This window comes from Panthera leo, chromosome C1 (genome assembly GCF_018350215.1).
Source record: "Panthera leo isolate Ple1 chromosome C1, P.leo_Ple1_pat1.1, whole genome shotgun sequence".
NCBI lineage: Eukaryota > Metazoa > Chordata > Mammalia > Carnivora > Felidae > Panthera > Panthera leo.
In genome coordinates, this window is record NC_056686.1 from 615954 (window position 1) to 642130 (window position 26177).

The following is a 26177-nucleotide window of genomic DNA, read 5'->3' on the forward strand; positions in this document are numbered from 1 at the left end:
TCTGACACATCCGAAAAAATACGGCCTTTCCTTCCACAACAAGGAAAATGTGATTTAATTCTACAAATTTACAAGCCAAGATAAAAATGAAATGTTGGAAAAGCGAACGAGACGGGCAGTCTGAGATGTGAGGTCAAGATCCGCGGCCACGACGGCCTCCAGCGGCTGTGCTCAGTCAGGGCCAGGCCTCGGTCTGGACCCACATGCTGCCTCTGGCGCCTGCCCTGGTCCCGACTGAGCCTTGCTGGTCGGTACCCGCAGGGCTGGCACGGGCTCTGCGCCGAACCTCAGAACTTGAGGCTGAAGCCGGGCCCCGCGGCCGAGGCCCCCTGGTTTGTGGTGGTGAGGTGGAAGCCTGTCTCCTTCAGGTCGTCGTCGCCCTGGGGAGCAAGCGTCACCGGGGGGCTTCGGCTGGGCTGGCCCCACCTTTGGGGGGGACCCCCACAGCCTCCCCCCCGCGGCCCTGTCCTCACCAGCTGGCTATAGCCCAGGCCGCCCTCGGGGGGCCGTGGGCTTGTGCCGCGCTTCACTCTCTGCTGCTCACTCTTGGCGGGCCACGTGGGGAACATCGAGGGGTCAATGGGGAGGGGGGTCTCTCGGAAATACTCGTGCTTCAGGCCGTCCTCCGCACTGACCCTCCGCCCGGGGAAGTAGGTCAGGAACCTAGGAGAACAAGAGCACTTGGCACCCACGTGGGGGTGGGGTGGGGTGGGGGAGAGGGAGGCCCAGGGCCGGAGGGGCACAGCCTGCAGGTTCACACACTTGTTCATGAGGTCAAAGCCCTGGTCTGAGAGCAGGGCCCCGAAGCGTTTGCGAAGATTATTATAGGGGTACTCAGTGAAGGTCATCTTCTTGACCGCAGGGAGGTCATTGTAGCCAGGCCAGATTTTCTCACTGGGGGTCCCTAGGTCCTGAGAGAGAGAGAGAGAGAGAGAGAGAGTTTTGGAACGGCCACGGCCTGCAGGGAAGGGTCTGGTACAGGTGTCTGCACGTGGCTGGCAGGGCGAGAGCACAGACCCACCTTAAACACTTTGTTGATCTGGTCGATCTCCGACTTCCCGGGGAACAGCGGCTTCTGGGTCAGCAGCTCCCCAAAGATGCAGCCCACCGACCACATGTCCACAGCCGTGGAGTACTCCTGGGGGGCCAGGGGCACGCTCAGGAGGCTGGGGGAGGGCAGCGCGCGCAGGCTGGCCGCCCCCCGCACTCACCTTGGCGCCGAGCAGCAGCTCCGGGGCGCGGTACCACAGGGTCACGACGACTGGGGTGTAGGCCTTCAGGGGGGACCCGTACTCCCTCGCCAGCCCGAAATCCCCCACCTGCGAGGACAGAGGCGGGCTGTGGGCAGGCCCCTGAGGCCCAGGTGCCAGGCCCCGGTGCGGCGGGCCCCGGGGGCTCACCTTGAGGATGCCGGCGTGGCTGAGCAGCAGGTTGGACGTCTTGAGGTCTCGGTGCAAGATCCAGTTGTCGTGCAGATGTTTGACACCGCGCAGCAACTGGATCATCAGGGTCTTCACCTCCCCTACAGGGCAGCGCCTCGGGTCAGCTCCCCGCCTCGGCGGCAAGCGGGATTCTCAGGGCGCGCTTCTCCCGGGAATGCCCTCAGCTTGGCACGGCCCTCGCGCACGCACGCGCGCGCGCACACACTCGGATACACGGCGCGGTGGGGTCAGTGCTCCTTCCGCCCCAGGGACACGCCGCCTGCACCCTGGGCAGCCCGAGGGCCGCATGTTCCTTGTGGGGGACACCAGTCAGAGGGCCCTGTCTGTGGGAGTACATCAGGGCTGTGGGAGACCCTCCCCGCACGGCCCCCGCGGTGCCTGCAGGCCCCACCTGGCAAGAAAGGCTGCTTCATGGTCTCCATCAGACTCTTGAGGTCATGCTCCACGTAGTTCATCACGATGTAGATCTTGTCCATGTTGCTGCCCACGACGATCTCCTAGCAAACAGGAGCGGGTCCGTGGGTGCCGTGCTCACCTCCAGGTTCCAAAACTAACTGCTGGCTCCCGGGGCACAGACAGTGGGGACAGCAGGTACCTATAGGTGTGACGACCCTACGGGGGCTGACATTTTGGGAGGCTAGTGCTCAGTTTTTGCACAACACTGGAGCACAGGAATCACAGGGTCCCCTCGGGGCACAGGCCCGGGCTGCCTCACCCTAACGGTGACAATGTTGGGGTGCTGTGCCTTGAGGATGGTGTTGATCTCCCTCAGGGATGTGATTGGAAAGCCCTCCTTCTCCTTCTCCATCTTTAGCCGCTTCAGAGCCACAATTTCATCTGAAAACAGTTCGAAGACGGGCTGAGAAAGCACACATTTCGTTGGGACTCAGGGAGCGTTTCTTATTTGGCACTGGGAAGCCTTGTTGTAAGTGGGAAGCCCCGTGTTACATCAGCACCAAGAAAACAAGCCCAAACCTGTGGCCCAACAGACGCACGAGGCAGATTTCCACGCTAACTTCTGTCCAAACAGCTAAGGAGAATTTTCCTATTTCTCTCTATATCCCTACTGTGATTTGCCAGGAGACACAGCAAACCTCCACATCCCAGGACAGACACAATCACCGGGGTCTGAGGCTCTCAGGTGGCCTCCCTGACCTTCCAAGACCCAGCTGCAGGCGCTGGGGAAGCTGCCAGTCTGCGGCTCACACACCTGCTCAGGTGCCATCGCTCAAAGCACACGACACACTCCGTCCCAGAACGGAGGCACCTGCTGTCACAAGTAAGCGGCAGAGCCTCACGGTCCGACTGACCTCGGGCCTCCACAGGTACCAAGGAGTCCACTGCTCAGGGGCCCATGAGTCACTAGCTGGTGCTGGCCAGGTAAAGCGAGGCCACAGCCGGGCACCCGGGGAGACGAGACTCCTAGGAGAGTAGGAACTGTGCGTTCAAGGACCTTGACACCGAGGGTGCCGAGGGCCAGGATGGCCTGGGCTCGATCTCAGTCCCTGCGAGCTGGCTGTGGCCCGGGCAGGACACCCGGCCTCCCTCCTAGAGCCCAGCCCGCACGTGGGTCCAAGAGGCTGCGGACAGCAAACCCTCCGGGCCGGGCTCGAGATGGCGCAACGGGTACACCCACGGACAATGCTCTTCAGCACAAGTCCCTTCCTGCACAGGGACGGGCTCTCTGCGCCATCTGGTTCCTGCCCGTCTCCCCTTCTCCCTTTGGGGACCACTCGGCACCGCACCCACCTGTTTTCTTGTCCTTTGCTCTGTACACCACCCCATACGTGCCTTCTTCGATCCTGTTGAGGCACTGGAACTCCTCCACGCTCCGACAGCCCTGGAAGGAAGCCTGCCGTGAGGACCCAGCGGCCACGGCCGCACACACACCCGAATCAGGCCAGTGCAGCAAACCCTGCCCAGGGGTCTCCAGAGGGCGCCGAATGTATCTGGTGGCGGAGCCAGGAGCAGCCCTCTTCTCCGGTTTCTTCGGTGACCACGGGCTCCTCAATTACGGAATAAAACTAATGTGGAAAAGAGCTGGTCCTGGACGCATCCCTCTGAGCCAGGCCTGGCCTGTCTGCCCGGCGCTAAGAGAACACTGAGGACAGGAGCGCCCCCTGCACCACACCACCAAGGCCCTGGCACCTTCCCTCACTGCATACGTGACCCTGGTGACCCACACCCCGGGGACCCAGCTCCTGCTCTCAGCCACCATCCTGTTCGTAATCAGCAGAACCAACCCCGGCATGGGGAGGACGCCTGACCTGCAGGGCAGGGAGGTACTTGGGCAGCTCCTGTTTGAGTTCAATGGGTGACAAGGCGGGAGAGTCGGGCACGAAGTCCCCTTCGGTCAAGGCGCTGCTCTGTGGAGTGCCCTCACCGGCTTCTTCCTCCCCTTCCTCACTGTCTCCGGAGTCTCGGTCAAATCGGGACTCTGGAACTTCAAAAGTTAAACCCAATTATGGAACCAAAATAAGCAACCGTCATCACCCCTCTCCTGTTCTGGGGTGGGGGTGGGGGGACACTGAGTGCACGCAAGAGCCACACGAGAATGACCCCAGGATGCTGTGCACAGGCGTGTGTCCCACCGTCCTGGACAGAGGGCACTGGGGTCTGGGGGCTTGCCAGCTCAGCCACATGCACTGTGAGCCCCTGGCCGGAGACCGAGCTCAAAGGCGGCACACCCAGAGCTCCCGTCAGGCCTTGAGGGCAAGGCCTTGCTGGCGTCTACAGAATGGTGACGGGCCTGTGGTTGGACCTGGGCTAAGAGGCCGGGCCCCGGCTGGTGCTCCCCAGCCACCTGCAGTGTCTAAGCCACGGTGACGCTCACGAGGACGCTCAGTCAGGACTGTCCCCAGTAAGGGACGCTGGCCCCTCACGGTCGCAAGTGGCGGGGGGGGGGGGGGAGTGGGGGTGGTGGTGCTCAGGGAACCGGGTCTCTCAGTGACTCAGCTGCCTGTGTCTCTGGGGTGGGGTGACCCCGGGGGAAGCCCGAGGTGCCAGCTCCACAAAGGGCCACAGCACGCAGGAAAAGACCAAGCCCCGGGGATGCCTCTCACCAACGAGGACGTGGTTCTCATTCTCGCGCTCCCCATCCTCGCTCATTTCGTCTTCGCTCACTTCCTCTGCAAGAGACAGCAGGCGTCTGCTCAGATCTGCGGGGCTGCTGGCCCTGCGCTGACTTGGGGTCTGCCTCTTTCTAGGGCTCTTCAGACCCACCCTCCACCAGCACACGCGAGGGTCTGCTTTAGCCAACAGAGAGCAAGAACCGCCGTGAACGATCAGTTCTGGGGTCTCACGTGGAGTCCCAGGTAGCAAGGCACCGTCCACTTGGAGACATTTTCAAACCGAGACTTCCCGTGACCTCTGCGGTCTGTGGAGTCCAGCAAACTAAACCGTCGCGCCCGGCGCCCTCCTCACCAGCCGACTGTCCGGACGCGTCCTCGGAGTTGCTCCCTGTCTCCTCTTCCTCCTCCTCCTCCTCCTCCTCCGATTCTTCACTGCTGCTGCCCTCCTCTTCCTCCTCCTCCTCCTCCTCCTCCTCCTCCTCCTCTTCCTCCTCCTCCGAGCCCGACCCTGATTCCGCTTCAGAAGAAAACGGCCGGGAGTGACCGCAGGCAAGGCACCGCAGGCAGCGGTGACCTCACGGCGGCGGGGCCCGCACTCACCCGACGAGGACTCGGCTGAGCTGGTTTTGCGCTCGCTGTCGCTGACGTCTTGCAGGTCGGACAGCAGGTCTCGCTCTTCCACCTTCTCTTCTTTCACTTGTGACACAGACCATCAAAAGTGAACGCGTTTACCATCAACGAGACCACGCGGCATCTTCCACACAGAGATAAGCTGCAGTGTGTAGGATAAACCCTCATCCACACTCAGCTGGAAAACAGCTCTCAAAGACCCGTAACAAAGGTTTCCGCTGAGAAAGACAAACGTGCTCCGCGCAAATGCTAAAGTCCTGCCAGGCGACACGGAAGTACTTTAGCGTACCGTATCGTCGTGCAAAAAACAGTTTCTGCCCGTAAAAAACCGTCCGCAAAGAACCGCGCCACGCTGGCCCCCAGGCAGGCGCCGCGGGCCCTCACCTGGTTTCCGGCCGTCTGTCAGCTCAAACCGCTCTCGCGGCGGCCGCAGCGGACTGCGACTCCAGTGGCTCGCTTTGACCTTGTCGCCATAGTCCTCCCTCATGGTCCGGTGATGTGCAGACACTGGGGCACAGAACACAGCAGGAGGCAGCGCTGGCGGCAGCCTCTCTCTGGCAGGGCCCCACCTCGCTCAGAGGTGGTCCTCACCCGCACCCCTGCCGATGACAACCCACCACACCTGCTGACAGCTCTGTGGCCACAGAGGCGTGGAAGCCGAGAGACGTCCCGGAGGACCCACGTAGGCCTTCCAGACTCTCTACTGCCGGAAAAGAAGGGGCCACGACCCACCTCTCCAAGCCTGTGCCTAAACAGCAGCGGGCGGCAGCCGTGTGTTGCCCTGACGGCTGTCCAGCACCAGGCCCGGGTGCGCCCCGGCCGCACACCCTCACCTCAGGCCTGAAGCGACCACTGCCTTCTTTGGCAAGGAGCTATGCGGTCAGGCTCAACTCCCGAGCCCCACGGCCTGTTCCCCCTTCACTCAGCCATGGTCCAGAGCACCTCACCCCTCAGTGCCATTTGTGCAGCTCTGGGCTCACCCATGGGAACAACACCCCAACCACAGGGTGCGCCCACGCGCACCTTCCCTTCGGGCCTCGCGCTCCTTGCGCCGCTCCTCGGCGCGCCGCTCCCGCTCCTTCTGTTCCCGCTGTTCCTTTTGCTGTTCACGCATCTTTCGTTCTCGCTCCCGCTTCCTCTCCAGCTGCTCAAGGCGGTCCCTGCAACAAGCACAGGCCAACTCTCTCTCTGCAAACACGAAGTTTTCTTTTCTACCCCAAGTGTTTTTTGCTCAAATTTAGAAACTGCCCACTTAGATTGTTCAAACCATAATGGGCTTTTTATTTATTTTTTTAAATTTTTTTTTAACGTTTATTTTATTTTTGAGACAGAGAGAGACAGAGCATGAACGGGGGAGGGTCAGAGAGAGGGAGACACAGAATCGGAAGCAGGCTCCAGGCTCTGAGCGGTCAGCACAGAGCCCGACGCGGGGCTCGAACTCACGGACCACGAGATCATGACCCCAGCCGAAGTCGGACGCTTAACCGACTGAGCCACCCAGGCGCCCCATAATGGGCTTTTTAAAAGTAGAACATATGCGCACACAGAGCCCAACAGCCGCAACAGAACGTAGCAGAGTACTGGCACGATCAGATATTGCCAATGAGGGATGAGCCCATTGGTTCCAGAAGGCTTCTGTTTCGCAGTCCTACCGAATGTGGATGGCGGTACAATTTAAATCCACCTTTATCACTAAGTTTTCAGGGGCACTGAGGGGTGGAAGGGCCCACCTGGGGAAGGTGGAGAGAAGGACCTAGACTTGGGCCTGAGGCCCTGTCCCACCCTCCTCACTAGATCCTATGGTAGACGGATGCCCAGCCGGGCCCGGTGGGGAGCTAAGCGGGTACGAGTGTGGTACACGAGGGGCAGCGGGGAAAGTTGCTTCATGGAGGGGACAAGACTCACCTGAAGTGCAGGAACTATTAGCGACCACGGTGTGCATGGCTGATGCAGCACAAAGTGGCCAGATGGTAAAAACTGATGAGCAGCGGTTAGTTTTCAAATCCCGACAGAATCAGAATTAAGTCCAAATCTAATCAGAAGAGCTATGACCAAAAAAACCAAAACCAAACCAGAAAAGAGCACGGACACGGGTGACAGTGGAACAGGGCCTGTGGTATGGTCGCTGGTACCGTGCCAGCTTTGGGGCCCATCAGAGGTCACCGCTGTGGAAGGCGTGGATTCTAGCAACTATTCTGTAAATGCCAGAAGTCCAAACTGTCACAAGATAAAAGCTGTAAGTGAACACATAAAACCCAACCACCGAGGGGCACCTGGGTGGCTCGGTCAGTTAAGCATCTGACTCTTTCAGCTCAGAGCGTGGTCTCGGGATTTGTGAGTGTGAACCCCGACGGCGCAGCGCCTGCTTGGGATTCTCTCTCCCTCTCTCTGCCCCTCCCCTGCTCATACCTCTGTCTCTCTCAAAATAAATAAAAACTTAAAGAAAATAAATCCAACCAGTGAATTCAGTTTTTTGTAAATTTACAAAATTGTCCAACCATCACCATAAGCCCGTTTTAAAACATTCCCATCTCGTGCCCATCCGTGGTCAGCTCCTGGCCATCGTCCCCCATCTGCTTCCTGTCAGAGCAGGACTCTCGGGACATCTCTTCTGCTTCTTTCTCCTGCTCTTGGGGTAGCAGCTCAAGTTGCTGACTTGACAACTTCCTCTTCTGGTATCAGTGCTTAAAACAGCTCATTCTGGGCCCAGCTTTTTGTGCACCCCTACCTTTTGGCACGTTGCTTTTCTTTTCCCTCAATTCAAAATATTTTCTACTTTTCCTTTGAATTTCTTCTTTGGGCCACAGGTTAATCAGAAACGGAAGAGCTTTGCGGCGTGGCAGTATCCCAGCCAACGAGGTTCATCTGAGGTGCGATTATTGCCGTATGAAAACTTTTCTCAGAAACGGGTGGTTGGATTTCCCAACATTTTGAGGATTTCCCCAGGTTTCTTTCTGTTGATTTCCACTTTCTTTTGTGGAAAGACGGCGTACTTTGTACTACTGCAACTGTCTTATGTGTGACACTTGTCGTATGGCCCACATACGACATGCTCGAAGTGAGCGTGTCTTCTGTGGCTGTGGGTGGAGTCCTGCACGCAAGCTCAGTCAGATTGAGCTGGTGCAGGGTATTTTCCAAAGTTTTTATATCCTCGTTTCCTCTCGTTCTATTAACAACTAGAGTGGGGTACCGAAACTTCCAACTATAATTGAGGAACTGCCTATTTCTTCTTTCAACTGTCAGGTTATTGCAGCCCAGATTTCTGGACTCTGCCGTCAGACTCATACACGGTTACCGCGGTCACGTGTTCCCGACGTATGTCCCTTCCTGTGGTTGTGAAGCCCGGTCTCGGTGCTGGCCTCACGTCCGGCCTGGCGCTGAGCCACTCGCGCGCTGTGGCTGCTGTGTACGTGCTGCACCTTCTTCCATGTGTTTAATTTCATGCTTTTTTGTTTTCCGAACATATACAAAATCCCTTTTATTTTGCTCATTTGGAAATCACTCCATGTTTATTTCTGGTACACTTAACTCATTCAAAGCTGAACATTTCTAAGGACTAAATTATTTGAGTGTTATATAATTATGTGGTATAAAATGCGCATATAGACCAGTGCATAGAATGTGCTTTTAAAAAATTGTACTCAGAAAGATACCGATTACTGTACATACTGACAAGTAGCTGTATTTAAAAATGAACGTCTGGGGCACCTGGGGGCTCAGTTTGGCTAAACCTCTGACTTCAGCTCAGGTCATGATCTCATGGTTTGTGAGTTTGAGCCCCGCGTTGGGCTCTGTGCCGACGGCTCAGAGCCTGGAGCCTGCTCCGGATCCCGGGTCTCCTTCTCTCTCTGCCCCTTCCCTGCTCACGCTCAGTCTCTATCTCTCAAAAATGAATAAACATTAAAAAATAAAATTAAAAATGAACTTTTGCCCAGGCTGGCACCATGTTTCAATGGTCTCTCCTTGGCCTCCAATCCAAAGGAGTGTGGTTTCCAGACATAATGTAACCGATACTTTTATATGAAATCAACGGAAAGTCTTTGGTGTTCAAATAAATACCGTAAAAAGAAAAACCTCTCATCGAGTATATTTTCTCAGCTTGGCTTAATGCCACAGAAATCAGAAAATCGTAAAGACTGGACAAAACAAGCCCAGGTTACCATCAAGGTCTACTGGAACCTTGCAGGTGAGAGCAAAAAGAGTTTCAACCGCCATGTTTTCCACTCTGCTAGGATTGTGCTAGATTATTCCAGGATGCTAATTCAACACTGAGGACCTGTGAGGGTAGGAGAAGAACAGGGGAGGCGGGAGAATGAATGGAGACTTAGGAAAAAAAATAGAGAGGGTGGTTCGGGAACTGGGAGAATTGAAAAATCACACCTTTCAGTCTCCACATTCCTGCTTTTTGTTCAGTATATGAGCAGAAACCATCTGGAAGGAAGGAAGATTATGACTATCTGTAAACTGACAGAGAAATGCTTATGATAACAAGTGGTGATGTGTGCAGTTCTTGGCTGTTCACATCAGCAACGGATGAGGAAAACTAGAAATTCTTGATATGTTTGTCTCAAGAGGTAGTGACGTGGCTACGGGCAGCACGAATTCAAGCTGAAGTTCAGGGCGGGTGCTGCCAGGAGTTTACACTGCAGAAAAGTAAAACTGCTTTGGATTCAGCCTCGTCCCCCCGGCTTCTCTTCCAGGATCATCAGGGTCAAGCTATGCTATGACACAAGGCGACAATGTCCACGGGAAAACAGGCTTTGAGCAGGATGCCCCTTTCCCAGTTACAGTCCAGTTCCCGGGGAAAGCTGTCCCAATAAATGACGAAGCCCAACCCAAACCTATTCCAGTACGTCCAGACCTGGTCAGTCATGTAGGTGGGCACGGTGGCTACATCCATCACCAAATGAGGCCCCGCTCTCAATCCGGTGAACTATGTACCCTTCCACAGCAACTGGAACTCGTAAAGTTTGGGGTTTTGTCATAACCCTCTGCACGGAGCTGCTCTTGATTTAGGAAGGACAGGTTTTTCTCTAGAAGGCCTCTCAGTAGGACTTCATGCTCATGACCAAGGGCATGTCTGATGCAGTCAACCAGTGGTCCGTAACAGCAGTTGTTTATAGTGTGCTGACACAGGGGTATAGCTCAGGGGTAGAGCATTTGACTGCACGGTGCACGGACAGCCCTAGAACTCCATCTGGAATCTGAGAAGGGTCCTGTAGCATAGTATTTGTAACAGACTTGGAGGGTGGAATTTCCTCATGCTCTTGTAGAAACCTCTCCAGTATAATCTGAGCCATTAATGAGGGTGCACAGTCCACCTCATTGGCTAGCTCTTCTCCCCACTCCATTCAGGTACCTGGGGAACCTCTGCCTCAGTGTTCTGGCAGGCGGCACAGACACCAGGCACTGAGCTGTCTCGTCAGTACTGGGCTTTGGTCGGTCAGTACCACGTTGGGCCAGGGACTGGGAGGTGGCACAGGCAAGGGAAAAACACCCTGGGCTCAGCCTTGGTGTCAGGAGCCGAAGGGTGGGCACACAGTGGCACAGCGTGAGCTCCTAGTCTGTTTTGGCTTGCTCCCACACCCTCTTTACCACTAGCTATGCAGACCAGGCTTCACACGGCAGCTCCCCATACGTTTACTTTCGACCTATTTTTGTCCTGGTCTCTAATGTGTTCTCCTTACAGACAACAAAATAGATCAAGCTTTGCTATCAAAGAACCTCTCTTTTGGGTACAGAAACCACTTCACATTTCATGTAATTATGGATTTGGCTGGATTTACTTTCGTTGTTGTTCTTGGTTTTTCTTTTATAGGTCTTCCTTTTGGGTCCTGTTTCTCAGTTTTTGATTGTCCGTGTGTGTATGTATATAATGTTTGAGACAGATGGGGGGGAGGGAGAGGGATAGAGGGGAAGAGTGCGGGGGAGGGGCAGAGAGTGAGAGAGGGGGGGTGAGGGAGAGAGAATCCCATGAACCATGAGATCACCACCTGAGCTGAAAGCAAGAGTCTGATGCTTAACTGACTGAGCTGTCCAGACGCCCCTCTGTGTTTAGTATAAATAAATATTTGTAGTATATAATTTTAATTCTTGCTTGCACTATTTTGTTAAAGTTATTTTTTAGAGGTTGTTTCAGTGATGGCAGCATGCATCTTATCAAATTACACTAACTTCATTCCACTGGACATAGGTCTGCTCTGCCACAGCCACAGCCCTCCCTTCTCAACCCTGTGCACTCTACACATGCTATGTATCACACAACAACACGGTATCTTAATAACTACTGTTTTATGCAATCGTGTCTCATAGAAGCTGAGAAGACATGAAATGAAACATACATAAGTTATCTTACGTTAACCTACACTTTTACCATTTCTAAAGCTTGTCTTTTCTTCCTGTGAATTCTATACCTTCTGGTGTCATTTCCATTCAACCTGAAGATCTTGAGTGTTTTTTAATTAATTAATTTATTTTTGAGAGAGAGACAGACAGTGAGCGGTGTAAGGCAGAAAAAGAGGGAGACACAGAATGTGAAGCAGGCTCCAGGCTCTGAGCTCTCAGCACAGAGCCCGATGTAGGGCTCGAACTCACGGACCGTGAGATCATGACCTGAGCCAAAGCTGGATGCTTAACCGACTGAGCCACCCAGGCGTCTGCCCTTGAGTATTTAAGGCAGGTATTACTAACAATGAATTCCACCAGTTTGTTATGTCTCCTCACTTTTGAACAACAGTTTTGCTGCACAGATTTCCCGGTTGACAGGTTTTCTTTCAGCAGTGTGACTACGCCATTCCACTGCCTTCTGACCTCCGCTGTTTTTCTTTTTTTTTTTTTAATTTTTGTTTTAATGTTTATTTTTGAGAAAGAGAGAAAGAGAGAGAGAACGAACAAGCAAGGGAGAGGCAGAGAGAGAGGGAGACACAGAATCCAAAGCAGGCTCCAGGCTCCACGCTGTCAGTACTGAGCCCAACAACGCAGGGCTCAAACCCACAGGCCATGAGATCATGACCTGAGTTGAAGTCGAACGCTTAACCGACTGAGCCACCCAGGCGCGCCTGGCCTCCATTGTTTCTAATGAGAAGTCAGCCACCAGTCATACCTTCTATGTAGATTTTTTTTCTCTTGCTGCCTTCAAAATCTATTCTTTGGCTTTCACCAGTTTGACTATGATGTGCCTTTGTATTTACCCTGCTCGGGGTACACTGAACTTCTTGGATACGCAGATAACTGTTTTCCATCAGACTGGGGAAGATTTCAGCCATTATTTAAAAAGACATCTTTGTGCCGCATCACTCTTCTCGCCTGGTATTGCGAGTTACATGGTGTTGGTGAAACAGGCGCTGTGCCACAGATCTCGGAGGCTCTAGTTCTCTTCCTTTGACTGTCTGTTCTGAAGAAAGCATAATTTCTATTGCTTTGTTTCAAGTTCCTTGATAATCTGGAACACTTGGTTTCTACTGATGCTTGTCTTCCTTAACAGGAAGTCATACTTTCCTATTTCTTTTACATCTCAAGACGTCCTGTTGAGAATTGGACATTTCAAATAACATACGGTAGCAATTGAGGATTCTCATGTTTCCTCTCACCTGTTGCTGTTTGTTTGGTAACCTGCTCTGCTAACTCTGTCAACTCTGTCTGCCAAAAAGAGTGCGGCCACTGCTGGTTTTTTCCCTTCGTTTCTTTTGGTTTTCAAGCTTGGCTTCCTTGGGATCAACACTGTGTCCGCACAGCTGTGCCGTCAGCCCATCCTAAACGGTCAGCACTGGGCTCGGCAAACACGGGGGTTTCACGTGCTAGCAGCGAACCTGGACACACAGCTCTGCTCACCCCGTGACCTTTTACCTTAGGAATCAGCTCCCCCCCATACCTCCTCCTCACGAGAACAAAGGCTCTCGTCACACTTTCTTCGGTGCCCGTGTCATTCGGCCTGCTGGGAACGCAGGCACCATCTACCCCTCCTACTTCTCCGTTCCGTGTAGCAGGCCGGTACCAAGCTTTCTCTGGAAACACCTCAATACACAGAGATGGCCCCAGTGGTCACAACTAGCCCGGATGAACAGATCTGGAGCTACACAGATGTCTTCTCCTGGGAATCTGAGCCCACAGAGATGTACTTGGAGACTAATGTCGAAGAGTCTGGTGCCTCAGCTCCAAAGCTATTACAAGGCCTTTGGGATTTCCATTTTGTCTGAAAGAACCACAGTCTATTTCTGCTGTGACCTAGAGAACCCTAAGCAATAGATTTCCTTAGTCTTCCTCGCTTAGACCACCTGGAAGAGACCTCGGTACAGAGCAGGCACTCAAAAAATACTTGCCCAGTGACCAATGAACCGTCCTAGAACACATTTCTCTTGGGCGCTATGTGGGAATTTCTACACGCGCCCTGGGCTGAATCTGAGAGCGCCCTCCTCCCCCGTCCCCGGCGTCAGCTGACAGATGAAGATCGTCTCTCCCTGCGCGACCACCACCCTTTCCCTCTCCACTGCTGTGTTTTTGGCCCCAAACTGCACTCCTTGTGTCTGAATTCCTTTGTCAGGCTTCCAGCTCTCACCAGAAATGCCCCTTCCAACTGGCCCAAATCACACTCTTACACAGGGTCTCAAGCAACTGCTGGAATGGCCTGGCTCCCGAGTACCTCCCCCACCAGCCTTCGCCTGGAGGAAACCGACACACGGATTTCCACTCCCTTCACGATCTTCTCTGAGGAAGACTCACACCCATGTCTGTCTTCAAGATGCAGTAAAGACTTAATCTCTTCAGTCAGCACCACCCCATGTTTACCGTGCCAGGACCGTGGACTCACAAACCACTTCTGCCCCACATCTCTGTTATACTGCCGGGTTCTCGTGTGTGCACCAAAATGGCGGTCTCCATCGCCGCTCTGATGGGGTGTTGGCTACCAGCAATGCTCAGTTTCAGGCTCCTTCGCAGACTGCACTCACTCACCTCTCCCTCCTGGAATGCTCCCGGGCCATCTCCCTTCTCTTCTGCCTCTCCCACTCTCTGCGAGCCTTGTCTTGCTCCTCCCGGTGTCGCTTCCGGCGCTCGTGTTCTCTCTCTTTTTCCTTTGCCCTAGCATGCTTCCCTAAGAGGAGAGAGAATGTCACGCAAAGGGGCCCAACACCCAAAACTTAATTTAAAAATATTGAAGGGGCGCCTGGGTGGCTCAGTCAGTTAAGTGTCTGACAAGGGAATGATCTCACGGTTCATGAATCTGAACCCCACGTTGGGGTTCTCTGCTGTCAGCGCAGAGCCTGCTTTAGATGCTCTGCCCCCTCTTTCTGCCCCGCCCCCGCTTGTGCGTGCTCGCTCTCAAAAAGTAAGTTAAAAGATTAAAAAAAAATTTCAGGGGGGGCCTGGGTAGCTCAGTCGGTTAAGCGCCTGACTTCGGCTCAGGTCATGATCTCAACAGTTTGTGAGTTCGAGCCCCGTGTCGGGCTGTGTGCTGACAGCTCAGAGCCTGGAGCCTGCTTCAGATTCTGGGTCTACCTCTCTCTCTGCCCCTCCCCCGCTCACACCCTGTCTCTCTAAAATATAAACATTAAAAAAAAAATTAAAAACTTTTTTTCAAAGAAAATACTCAGTGAAGAAGAAAACATTTAATTAATGACTTCGGAGAAACAATCACTTTATGTTAAAAAAACAAAAGAAAATCCTATGGAAGTAAGCCTCAAAGTGAGAGAAAAAATAACGTGATTATCACTGAATAGAACTGTAACTTTTGGGACGCCTGGGTGGCTCAGTTGGTTAAGCGTTCGACTTCGGCTCAGGCCATCATCTCGCGGTTTGTGAGTTTGAGCCCCGCATCAGGCTCTGTGCTGACAGCTCAGAGCCTGGAGCCTGTTTCGGATTCTGTGTCTCCCTCTCTCTCTCCCCCTCCCCCGCTCACGCTCTGTCTCTCTCAAAAATGAATAAACGTTTAAAAAAAAAATGTAACTTTCATCTTCTTTCTGTATTAAGCTATGATTAGACTATAATTGATCCTTAAAAACACAATATTGAATAATTGACCCCCAGCGCAGTCAGAAATCCATGTATAACTTCTGATTCTCTAAACATTTTACTAAGAGCTTACTGTTAACGTAGCCAATTAACACACACTGTGTGTTTTATGTTGCCTACTATACTCTTGCAACCATGTCAGCTAGAAAAACACCTATTGTTCAAAATGTAAGGAAGGAATGCCTGGGTGGCTCAGTTGGTTAAGCATCCGACTCATGATTTCGGCTCAGGTCACAACCTCCCAGTTTGTGAGACAGAGCCCTGTGTCAGGCTCCGCACTGACAGCATGGAGCCTGCTTGAGATGCTCTCTCCCTCTCTCTCTGCCCATCTCATGCTTGCAAGTGTGCTCTTTCAAAGTAAGGAAACTTAAAAAAAAACTGCATATAAGTACCCTACATTTGTTGAGTTTAGACAATATTACGTTTATGGGGGGCTCAGTCAGTTAAGCATCTGACTTCTGCTCAGGTCATGATCTCACGATTTCTGAGTTCAAGCCCCGCGACAGGCTTTATGCTGACAGCTCAGGATTTGGATTCTGTGTCTCCCTCTCTCTGCCCCTCCCCCGCTGATGCTCGATCTCTCCTTCAAAAAACAAACATTAATGGGGCGCCTGGGTGGCTCAGTCGGTTAAGTGTCTGACTTCAGCTCAGGTCATGATGTCACAGTTCGTGAGTTTGAGCCCCACATCAGGCTCTGTACTGACAGCTCACAGCCTGGAGCCTGCTTTGGTTTCTGTGTCTCCCTCTCTCTCTGCCCCTCCCCTCCTTGTGCTCTGTCTCTCTCTCTCTCTCTCTCTCTCTCTCTCAAATAAATAAACGTTAAAAAAATATTCAAAAAACATTAAAAAAAAAAAAAAGACAATATTACATTTAAACAAACTAACCCAAAACAATGTAACGAGGGAGAAAAAGATACCAGGAAGAAAATGAATTAACTACTCAGAATGATCTAGAAAAACGTATGCTTTTGGCTAAGATTTTACTTTCTCTTCTCTTTCAATTGCGCTCTGGAGGAGACGGTAGAGTATGACACAGGAAACAGACCATACTTGAGCATGATACAAAGAAAAAAACCAATAAATGCTTCAGTACCCCCTTCTGCTGAATGGCTACGATGCCTACGTTTCTCTTTCCTCTTTTCATCTTTCCTGTGATGAGCCTTTTCTTTCCGAGACATTTGCTGGGGTGGTTTGATAGCCAAAGAATCATCTTCCTCTCCTCTGAAATAAGACACAAAGCATCACGTCAGGTAATGGAAGAACCATGAGGGTGCCGTGGAGCTTCTTCAGCCCGGAAAAACGCAGCGTTCAGAATACAAACAAAGTTGAACCTAGAATCATTTTAAACCTTAACTATGAAATCAAAGCCAAAACTGCTTATAAATACAGACACAGATGAAAAGGGTAAGCGAAAAATCAATGCGTATATGGAATGAAAATGCCTCTCTGAAGAAACTTCAGGGCACGATGCACACGTTCATCACCATGACCATGGTGATAGTTTCACAAGCGTGTACAAACATGTCAGACTGCACACTTTATATACATATGCAGCTTATCGTTTATACATCAATAAAGCCGTTAAAAAAAGTATCACAATTTTAACAGAACTTGATGACCTCAAAAGGTCACTCAACAACACTTTTCACTGACTATATGACCAAAAAGTTGTGAGAATTCCCAATCTATGTGTCCTTGCACCTTAATTTCTGGTTAGGCTGGCTTTAATGATTTGATGACGGATAATTTGGTGATGATGACGGATACGAGAAGGAAGCAAGTGAGGGGATACCGTGGTGCAGGAAGGGGTGTTAGCGTATACGGGCCTCGCTAGGACCACCGCTGCTTACGGGCCTTGCTCGAGCACACTTCAGCACCCTAGTGTGGCTCATCCGTGCAAGATCTGACACGGTAATTTTACCAGTCACTAAAAGCACACACACACAATCATTTAAGTGCAATTTGTGAATGCGAATTCACTGGGTTGAAGGATAATCGCCAAGAAGGGAATATGCACCCATTCAATCTTCTCGCAAGAGGACTCAGGTGCCAACTGGTACCACACAAAGTCCATCTCAACTGTGAGGTAAACCCAGTCACCGCTTCAAACGTTTTCAGAGGAGCCCCGAGGAGGCTCGGCCAGGACCACAGCTGCGCTGCGGGACCCCGCCTGTCTCCGCGGGGAAGCGCACGTGCCGCTGGATGCCCTTCGTCCTCGTGCACCTTGTCCCCACCTGTCTTCCATGGAGTCCTCTCTTCTGTATGGCGAGTTCCTGATCGTTATCTCCATGCGGTGGTCCCTCAGCTCCCCCTCCTCAAGGGAATCCCGCTTGGAATCCCGGTCATCAGACTGAGAAGCAAGGAGAAAGTCATTGCCTCACAGAGAAAAGTCTTGTTAACGATCTCAAACCTTGCCAATGTCCAAAGTCTCACATACGCTTTGAATGGATCAGTGTTACGAGATACAAGAACCTTCCACCCAAATCGTATGACGTTAAAATCACAACTCGCTAGAACCCAGGGCCTCAGGTGAAAAAACTTGAAATCAGCATATTCGACAAGGAACATTAGACTCTATGCCAAGTATGTTAGTTGTTTACATAAGCCAAACTTGAGCCTTACGCCGTGTTTTATACGCCAAATACCCTGGGACACCTCGTCCGGGACTCGGCAATAGCTAACAAAGGTCAGCTGCTAGTAAGAGCGGAAACGAGCACTTCTGCCGACGCTCTCGCCAAGGTACCAAACGTTTCTCTGATTACGTTACTGTGCAAACCAAAGACCCCGCCGAACACGAGTATTAATCCCAGGGCGACTTCCTACTGCACTAGACATACTTGGAAATGGTGCCACGGACACAGAAGCGGTGACATGAGAAAAATTAGTCCCCCTGCACTAATGGATTCAGGTTCAAAGTACTTTATCTCCACGTGGATCCCGCCATCTACACACAGCTTTAGTATGTTATCGATCTGTCTTCAACGAAAACCGAGTATTTGAACGTTTTTGTTAATTTTTAGAAGAGATTTTGCGCTCACCTGCGACATTTGGAAGTACAAAAGAACTTCACCGAAGAAGCGTTGTTCTAATGGAAAAACGAGGGCAAAGAAATTAAATCTCCTTTAAGAAAACCACTTACTTAAAAAACATGGCTTACGTTTTTTAAGCGTTTTATCTCTGCTTTCTCCTCTTGTTCCTTCCGTCGTTTCTTTTCCTGAAGAATTTCATCTAAAGTTTTCACCTTCCAAGAGTCCTTTTCATCACCCATTTGAGTCGAACCGCTGCAAAGAGAAAGAGCTCGAGCCAGGGCAGGACACACGGCAAGTGGGCTTTGGGGCGCTGCGACTCGCGTCTTCGCGGACGGGGCGGGCCGGGCTCCGAAGAGCGACCGCCTGGATTCAAATCTCTTTGCCGTCATTCCCGGGCAAGGTCCTTCGCCTCAGTTTACCCTTCGGTCACAGACGAGAACACCCCCCCGCAGAACAACACCGGTGGGGAGGGAGCTCATCCGTGGAAAGCTCGCGGCTCAGTCCCGGAGACCCCACGCCCGGGGGTCGCGGTCACCGGATACGACGCGGCCGGGCCGCCCGGCCCCTCAACCCCCCGGGCGCGGCCGCTACGAGTCGGGGTTCGGGCCCGCAGGGGCGGGCTCCCGGCGTCTGCGCCCGACGCCGCCTCAACCCCCGGCTCCGCGCGGGGCGAGGCGGAACGAGGAGGCGGGAAGCGACGCCCAGGGTCCGCCCGGATCCGAGCGCTCGCCGCCCGGCCCGGCCCGGCCCCGCCCTCCGCCACTCACCCCTGCGCCTCCGCCGCCGCCGCCGCCGCCGCCGGTCCCGGAGCCCGAGGAGAAACAGCGCCCGGCGCGCGCCAGCAGCGTCGGCACTTCCTGCGTCGGCGCGGGCTGATGACGCAGGTCGGCGGCGCCCGCCGGCGACTCCGCCCGAGCAGGGAGGGGCCCGGGCGCGCTCACGTCACTTCCGACCCGGGCGCCGCCGCTGCGGGTCCCTCCGAGCGCGGGGCGCGGAGGCCGCCGGTGGTGCCCCGGAGGCGACGGAGGTTCGCCCGGAATTCTAGAAGGGCGTGTGGCGCGAAGGCGCGCCTCCCGGGGTCCCTCCCGCCCCGCCCCCTTCCGCGGTTTGAAAGGGCCGTGGGAATGTGGTGACCCACGAGCCGCAGCCCAGGGAAGAGAGCGGGAGACCGACATGCGTCCTCGTTAGCCGGGTTTGAAGTGGGAAGTGCGGAATGGGACAAATTTGGGCACAAAAAGGGCGAGTGGAATTGAGCTTTCTTTTCCTCCCCAGGACGGTGTTTACTTTCTGTACCCAGACTTATTTTGCTTCCTGAGCCCTTGGGGACAGGAGAACCATTCTTCTCTCTTCACGAAGGGAGTTTTCAGCATGAAGGCGACAAGAACGACCCTCCCCCCCCCCCCCCCCCCAGCCCCGTGACCATTTCAGTAGCACAAACCCGGGAGGGTTACAGTGAAGACAGCAACGGCAGGCACTGTTAACATTTATTGTATTTTGAGAGAACCAGAGTCCTAGGTAGTTGCTACCAAGTGGCTTAATTTAGACAAAAAGAGCCAAGAGGCATCAGTTTATTACCACAGTAGATTTAACAGTGACTCACTAAATTATTTAATAGAACCACTTTCTAGAAAGTACTGATGTAGTCACTCGAATACTGAATTAGGTGAAATACAAGAACACGATACACATCTTGTACAATGCGCTTTCAGTTGTCCACAGTTTTGTTTGGTATGAAGCAGATCTCACTTGGTTCTGATGTAGACAATTACTGATAGGATTTTCAAGTTTTTCAGTGTGGGAAAGTCACCGTGACTGTGGCCCTCCTCGTGGGTCCCACAACACCCCCTGGGCAGGTTCAGACTCCACTCACACATCTGCAAAGACTAGAAATGGCCAATCAGGTGAATGCAGGTTTTACTCAAATGAAAACAAAACAAAAAACACAACGAAAGATTCTACCAGTTAGGACAGTTTCCAGCTCTGTTTGGAAATCTGGGCATGGATCCAGTGGCCATCAAACTCAGAATCAGAACCCTCAGGAAAACTGGAAGAAACTCTTCAAGGACAGCAAAATCAAAGGTTTTCCACCTGAGCCGGAGGGTGGTCAGCACAACCTCACCTCTGCTCTTGGCTCACGAGCCAGGACACAGGGAAACAGGCAGATTCACCAGGGGGGCTGGGACAGTTTTAGTTGTAAACTAAGGAAATGAAGACGCCTCAGCCAGAGCATGTACGGATTTTATGAAAGAATAAAGCCCTTAGTATGACGGTCAAAGGCAAAAGAATTCTATCTGCAGTAGCGTCCTTGATTAATTTTTCCAACCCAGGGAAACGGAAAATGCTCCAGGCCTTAGGAAAGCACGACACTCAGACAGATGTAAAAAGCCATGATATGCGTCTGTCAAACCTACTGGTCTGTCCAAGTGACCGTTCACAAGCAAAAACCCACTGGTTTTGGGAAAAGAATCTCCAGCATGGGCTACGAGCACAACTTCGTTCGATACTCTTTGTGCAGCATTTTACCGCTTTGGATTCACCATGCCTATTTTTCTCAAATTAAAGACACATTTTTGGATTGTGCAAGAATATTCTCAGCTTTCCAGGGCAGATTATTTTAATGATGACATGCAACTGTGACTGTCGGAAAAAAAAACAACAACAAAAACAACCCAAGGTTTTTATGCCACTCGTAGTGGAAGTTTCCTTGAAAGTCAGATACATGTATATTTAGAAGTATCAACGTAGGTAAGGTACCGACCCAACCCGACCTGACACCTGTTTGAAGTGTTTCTTTACAAAGGCACAGACAATGACCACGGACATAGGAAATGACCCGTGTAAGTGACGACAATGACACAAGCATGTTTGCAATGTATTATAAACATACTATAAACACTACTACACAAAGTTAATAAAAAACGTATGTCTGTACATTCATTAAACAAACGGCCACGACAGGCCATGTTTTGTCTCCTGGCAGGGTTGTCCCGGACATGCAGGACATGGACGGCTTCAGGGTGGAGACCATACAAAGAAGGAATGTAAGCCCCAGGCACGGGCAGTGCTGGCCACAGCTTGGGTTCTTAGGAAATGTTTCAAAAGCAGCTTTGTTGGAAATTACCTCATTTACTAATAATTTGGAGAAATCTTCATTTTGTTTCTGGTCCAAGAATATGGAAAATCAAAACCGGCAGAAAACCACTTGTGACAGGAGGCGGGGCACATGTGGTGTGCAGGGCGCTGGTTCCAGAGGAGACTCGGACCCGGGTCCCTGACGAGGCTCAGAAGCAGGTGCCGCCTACCTGGTTACTCGGATGAGGGCGTCTGTGAGAAGGCCAACGTGACAATCTTGCAACAGGATGACCGTAGGCGTGTCTCCTCCTCTGCTCACATCTTGTCAGCAGCTGGCCACAGCCGGCCACAGCAGCCACATCGTTAAGGGCAGAGGCAGGGCCCTCTGGAAGCCGTCCTTTCCCACTGGGCCTCACAGACCCAGCACATCCCGCTGCCCAAGCTGCCTCCAGCAAGTACTCTTCGGTGTTTTTTGTGGAGGAAGGAGAGAGGAAGGGATAGAAACCTGGGGAAAGTCTCAGGAGAAACGTCTTCACAGTGGAGGTGAGCGTAGCGTGCGGGCGAGCACACCCCTGCCTGTGCTCTGGACGTAGGAAGTCAGCTTCATAAAAAGGTTACAGTTTTAAAGGCCTCAGTTTAACCCATCATCATGGCAAACTTTTTCAAGTAGGCAGAACTTAATGAGACTTATTATTGCTCTTTGTTTCCAAGAGATTTGATCTCCAGGAGGGCCTTTTTGAATATATTTTCCAGGTGACCAGTCAACTGGAAAACCAGTGAAAAGGTAATGGGAACCAAGGACCTGAACGACAGGGAGGGGAAATCAGATGAGGGAACCACCAGTGCCTGAAGCGCTCCTGTCAGCTGGTTCACTCAGCTGCAGCAGGCAGGCCTCAGCCGTGTGGCCAACCTCATCCTCTGTGTCGGGCTGCACATGCCACACCCCAGAGCTTGAACCTGGTGCCACGGAGAGGTATTAAAGCCTGGCTGGCAGCGGACGTGCCCCGATCAGAAACCCCACCAGGATGTGGGATGAGGAATAGGGTGAAGAGGTCAGGAGCCTCAACCCGACACAGGGCTCAGATACCCAGCGTGGTGGGTCCATCGCTCTGGGAGGGGAGAGCCAGGCTGAGCCAGGCTGTGGGTTCAGTATGGGTTACTTGCCATACAGGGTGCTTTCCAGAAGCCACCCGTGCCTGGGTTTTCTTCTTTAACACCTTCGCAGTCATTTTAAATGCAGTGTGACAAAAGCCGTAAACACTCCAAAAGATCTTCCCAGCACTCCACCTGCTCATTCATTCATGAGAGAAAACCTTAACACCCTTGTGCTTGAGACAAAATATGGCGTGGCTCCCGACCAGGTGAGTGATGGCAGGGGCACCTGCAGGGAACCCTTCCGAACTGCCTCTGTTACACACAAAGGCCCAGAAAACAAAAGGGAAGGTCAGTATGTCCCCATCCTGAGTTAAACACTACAGATGTCTGTCCCCTACCTCTGTGACCAGCCATCACCACATCGGGGGTCCCTGACTGAAGCGCCAGCCACAGGTGAGGGTTGGGACTCTCGGGAGGTGGAGGGCCTAGTGCGGTGGAGACCCTGAAAGGGGCGGGGCACCTTTCCCTAAGTGGTGCTGGATGCTGGCAGCTCTGGGGCAGGAAGGCAAGGGCCCAACATCCTGCCCACAGGAGCAGGGACCCTCATTTCTGTGCCCGTCTGATCCCTTCCCACTCTACTAGCCCCGTGCACTCAGCTGCTGTGGCCTCCGGCCCAGGCCGTGGGCGCCTTGGCCCTCTCTCAGCATGACAGACTCCCCAGATGGCCCAGGAGCAGAGTGTGCCTTCACGGGCCTTTGACGGCAAGCAGGGGGAGCCGAGCTCTCTGTGCTGGCACCGAGCAGCGGGGAGCAGCGCGCGCTGGCACCCGGATCCAGCTGTCACTTCACAGGGGTCCCCAGTAGCTGTCACACACAGAGAATGAGGGCGTGGCCTAACTGCAACCAGACCTGCAAGCTGGTGATGGGGGTGCAGAGGCCGTCTGGAAGTCCCGCCCCCTCGCGCGTGCTCAGCACAGGGTCAGCAGGAGGCAGATTTCACATTGTCTGGCCGTGGCTCAGCAGCAGCTGGCTCCGGTCTCCACCCCAGGAAGCGGACATCTGGGATCCCCGTTCAAGCTCCCGTTGGTTTTCACTGAAAACCTGAAATGGGAGCAGCGAAGGCGGCCCGTCCCGTGGCCTCCTGCACCCCACTGACCCAAGGAGGCCGGGTGTCTGCATCGGTGAGGGGGACAGCAGCAGTGGGCAGCGGCTTGGGGGCCCTGGCCACCCGCCGCAGCTTCCAGAGCTCAGTGGTGTGGTCTGGGGTCCTTGGGGGTCAGTGGCTCCGCTTCGTCCTCTGGCGTTGGGCTGGCGGCCACAGCCAGGCTCTGCATGGCCTCCCGCTGGCGCTGCTTGGCTTTGTTGTAGAGCAGGACGCCAGCCGTCACTAGGACGGTGCCGATGGCTGACAGGCTGGTGACTCTGTTGCCAAACACTATAATACTGAGCCAGATGGATAAGGCGTGCTTCACGGTGCTGGCGACACTGCAACGACAGGGGGTTACGGCCCGGGCTCGGCCCGCTGCCCAGCCGGCACAGACCCGGGGCTCCCTCGCTGGCTCCCTCCTGCTTTCTGGTCATTAGCAAAAATGTCAAACAGAAAAGCAGGGACATGTTATAATGAACAGCCATTATTCCCATCTTCTAGACTTAATTAACATTTCGCTCTATTTGCTTCATCCTTTTTCTTGGAGTGAATTATTTTTAAGCAAATTACAGACGTGATGACATTTTACTCCTAAATAGTTCAGCTTGCCGTCTAAAGAACAAGAGCACTTTGTGCACACCTATGGTAAGGACAGCACTGCGTTCGAGGCTTGGAGCCCGTAGAAATGAAGTTACAAAACACACTGGAAAGTTAATAGTGCTGGTGTTTTGGGGTGATGGTGACTTCTGCTTTATTTCTGGAACTGTCCTGCCTTTTCCAAATTTCCTATAATGAGTAACTATTGCTCTTATGATATGAATAAAACACAAAAAAACCTATTTGCTTTAAAAAAGAATTAGGGGCGCCTGGGTGGCTCAGTCGGTTGAGTGCCCGGCTTCGGCTCAGGTCATGATCTCACCGTTTGTGAGTTCGAGCCCCGCGTCGGGCTCTGTGCTGACAGCTCAGAGCCTGGAGCCTGCTTCAGATACTGTGTCCCCCTCTCTCTCCGCCCCACCCCTGCTTGTGCTCTGTCTCTCTCTGTCTTTCAAGAATGAATAAACATAACAAAATTTTTTTAAAGAATTGGTTTTCTGCTTTTTGCCTTTTGTGAACCATCACTAAGGATCACTGAAAAACAAGGTTTCAGGAATATCCGGAAATAATTCCCGGCTCCAAACAGAAACCAGGGCACGTGACAGAGACAGTGACCACCATGCGCTTCAGAAGAACTTAAAAATCACGGCCATTGTCAACATTCTTGCAGACCCTCCCCATTCAAGACCCAGGAAACGTGAGGGCTGCACGGGTCGCAGGCCAGGGCACCGTGCTGGTGCCACCTGTGCCCGCGTGTGGCGGTGCTGCCCTTGGACCTCCGAGCTGCAGAATGTGACCAGTGCGGGGCACGGCTGCTGTGCTGACCTGGGCCAGACCGACGTGGGCAGGAGGAGCGAGAGCCAGCCAGAGAGGCCGTGGGGAGACAGAAACACGGCTGGCACGGCTCGACAAGCCTTCCACGCAGCGTGGTTCCATCAGGCCACTTCTCGGCCAGTTCAGAAATTAGAGAAAGTAAGGCCCGCTAACTTACACGACACGGTGTGGGCAAAGAATAGACTTCTAGGCCGCCGGAGGCGTTAGCTCACGCTTTTCTGCTTGTTATTGAAAACGTCCAGTCTGGAAATGGCGCTTTCATTGAACTTTTCCAGTTACAAAAATGAAGAGAAGGCGGTGAGGCCTCTGGCTCACCTCTCAGTTTCCGGAGGTGTGCCTCCAACATGGGAGCCAACGGCCATGTGTGGCTCCTCAAATTTAACTCGTTTAAGGGGCACCTGGGGGGGCTCAGTCGGTTAAGCATCCGACTTCGGCTCAGGTCACAATCTCACAGTTCGTGGGTTCAAGCCCCAGGTCGGGTTCTGTGCTGACAGCTCGGTGCCTGGAGCCTGCTTTGGATTCCATCTCTGTCTCTCTCTGCCCCTCCCCACTCGTGTACTGTCTCTCTCCCTCAAAATATGAATCAACATTGAAACAATTTTAAATCGCTTAAAATGAGATAAAATGAAGAATCCCGTCTCTTGTTGCACTCACCACACTTCAGGTGAACCACTGAGGCACACGGCTCCCCCACCGGACAGCCCAGAAGCGAACGTTCCAGCTTCACAGGCGAGTCCACGGACATGCTGTTCCCCACGGAAAAATACTTGAACCACTGCAAACACTTCCTGTGCTAACGTGTCGATTCCTGGTGGGGATTTCGTGAACTTTGCTGTGTTTCAAGTAGCACCAAGACAAAACAGCCTGGGAATCACGCCATGTGGCCACAGTCCTCACACTAGCAGTTTACAATCATAAATACCTTCCGTAGAAACACCTGGATTTAAATTCTTCTCCTCTGTAAGTGACCTGGACACACCTGGTCTCCTGGGAAGTCACCGTGCTTACCTGAAAGTGACGGGGGAGATTTTGCCCATGAGGGCATAGGCCGTGACACTCTGCAGGTGGAACAGGACGCCGTCCATCAGCAGCAGCAACACGACATCCTGACTGTAACTGAAGCTCTTCCCACTTCTCCCAGTCACCGGCAAGTCCTATGCGCAGAACAGAAATGATGCTCTGCGGGCGCCTGTCTTCCTTCTACTGATCACCGTCAGGAGAGCGCGGGGTCACACGTGCCCAGTAATCTGGGTAAACGAA

The 26177-nt window shown here is 52.9% G+C and overlaps 2 protein-coding genes and 2 pseudogenes across 13 annotated transcripts in view; 1 reads left to right on the plus strand and 3 right to left on the minus strand.

Moving 5' to 3' along the window:
• Positions 1 to 37: 37 nt before the first annotated feature.
• LOC122227135 (cyclin-dependent kinase 11B) lies at positions 38 to 19034 on the minus strand. 5 transcript variants are annotated; one of them, XM_042951407.1, is made up of 20 exons: positions 18944 to 19034; positions 18305 to 18428; positions 17382 to 17497; positions 16271 to 16368; positions 14093 to 14231; positions 6167 to 6303; positions 5528 to 5650; positions 5114 to 5209; positions 4866 to 5030; positions 4505 to 4570; positions 3710 to 3885; positions 3192 to 3282; positions 2158 to 2279; positions 1834 to 1939; positions 1401 to 1522; positions 1212 to 1319; positions 1022 to 1138; positions 763 to 911; positions 474 to 663; positions 38 to 380 (listed from the first exon to the last, which is right to left on the minus strand). In XM_042951407.1, exons 2-20 carry the CDS (start codon positions 18413 to 18415, stop codon positions 288 to 290), a joined length of 2325 nt encoding a protein of 774 aa, XP_042807341.1. In that variant the 5' UTR covers positions 18416 to 18428; positions 18944 to 19034; the 3' UTR covers positions 38 to 287. The 5 variants fall into 5 exon arrangements, with proteins under 5 accessions (XP_042807341.1, XP_042807340.1, XP_042807339.1 ...); XM_042951406.1 differs by having other exon boundaries at positions 3710 to 3879; positions 16241 to 16368; XM_042951405.1 differs by having other exon boundaries at positions 16241 to 16368.
• On the plus strand, positions 7969 to 8091 carry LOC122228895 (annotated as a pseudogene).
• LOC122227136 lies at positions 9018 to 10696 on the minus strand (annotated as a pseudogene).
• A 614-nt stretch (positions 19035 to 19648) lies between the features above and the next one.
• The window catches only part of LOC122226917 (solute carrier family 35 member E2A), a 28823-nt gene continuing 22294 nt past the window's right edge, over positions 19649 to 26177 (minus strand). For 5 of the 8 annotated variants that reach the window (XM_042950890.1, XM_042950889.1, XM_042950888.1 and 2 more), the window contains exons 9-10: positions 25926 to 26071; positions 19649 to 23915 (exon numbers count right to left, since the gene is read on the minus strand). In XM_042950890.1, the coding sequence (XP_042806824.1) occupies positions 23339 to 23915; positions 25926 to 26071 (723 nt within the window). In that variant the 3' untranslated portion in view covers positions 19649 to 23338. The remainder of the gene's footprint in view (positions 23916 to 25925; positions 26072 to 26177) is intronic. The other 3 variants (XR_006205815.1, XR_006205814.1, XM_042950891.1) reach the window with 3 other exon arrangements.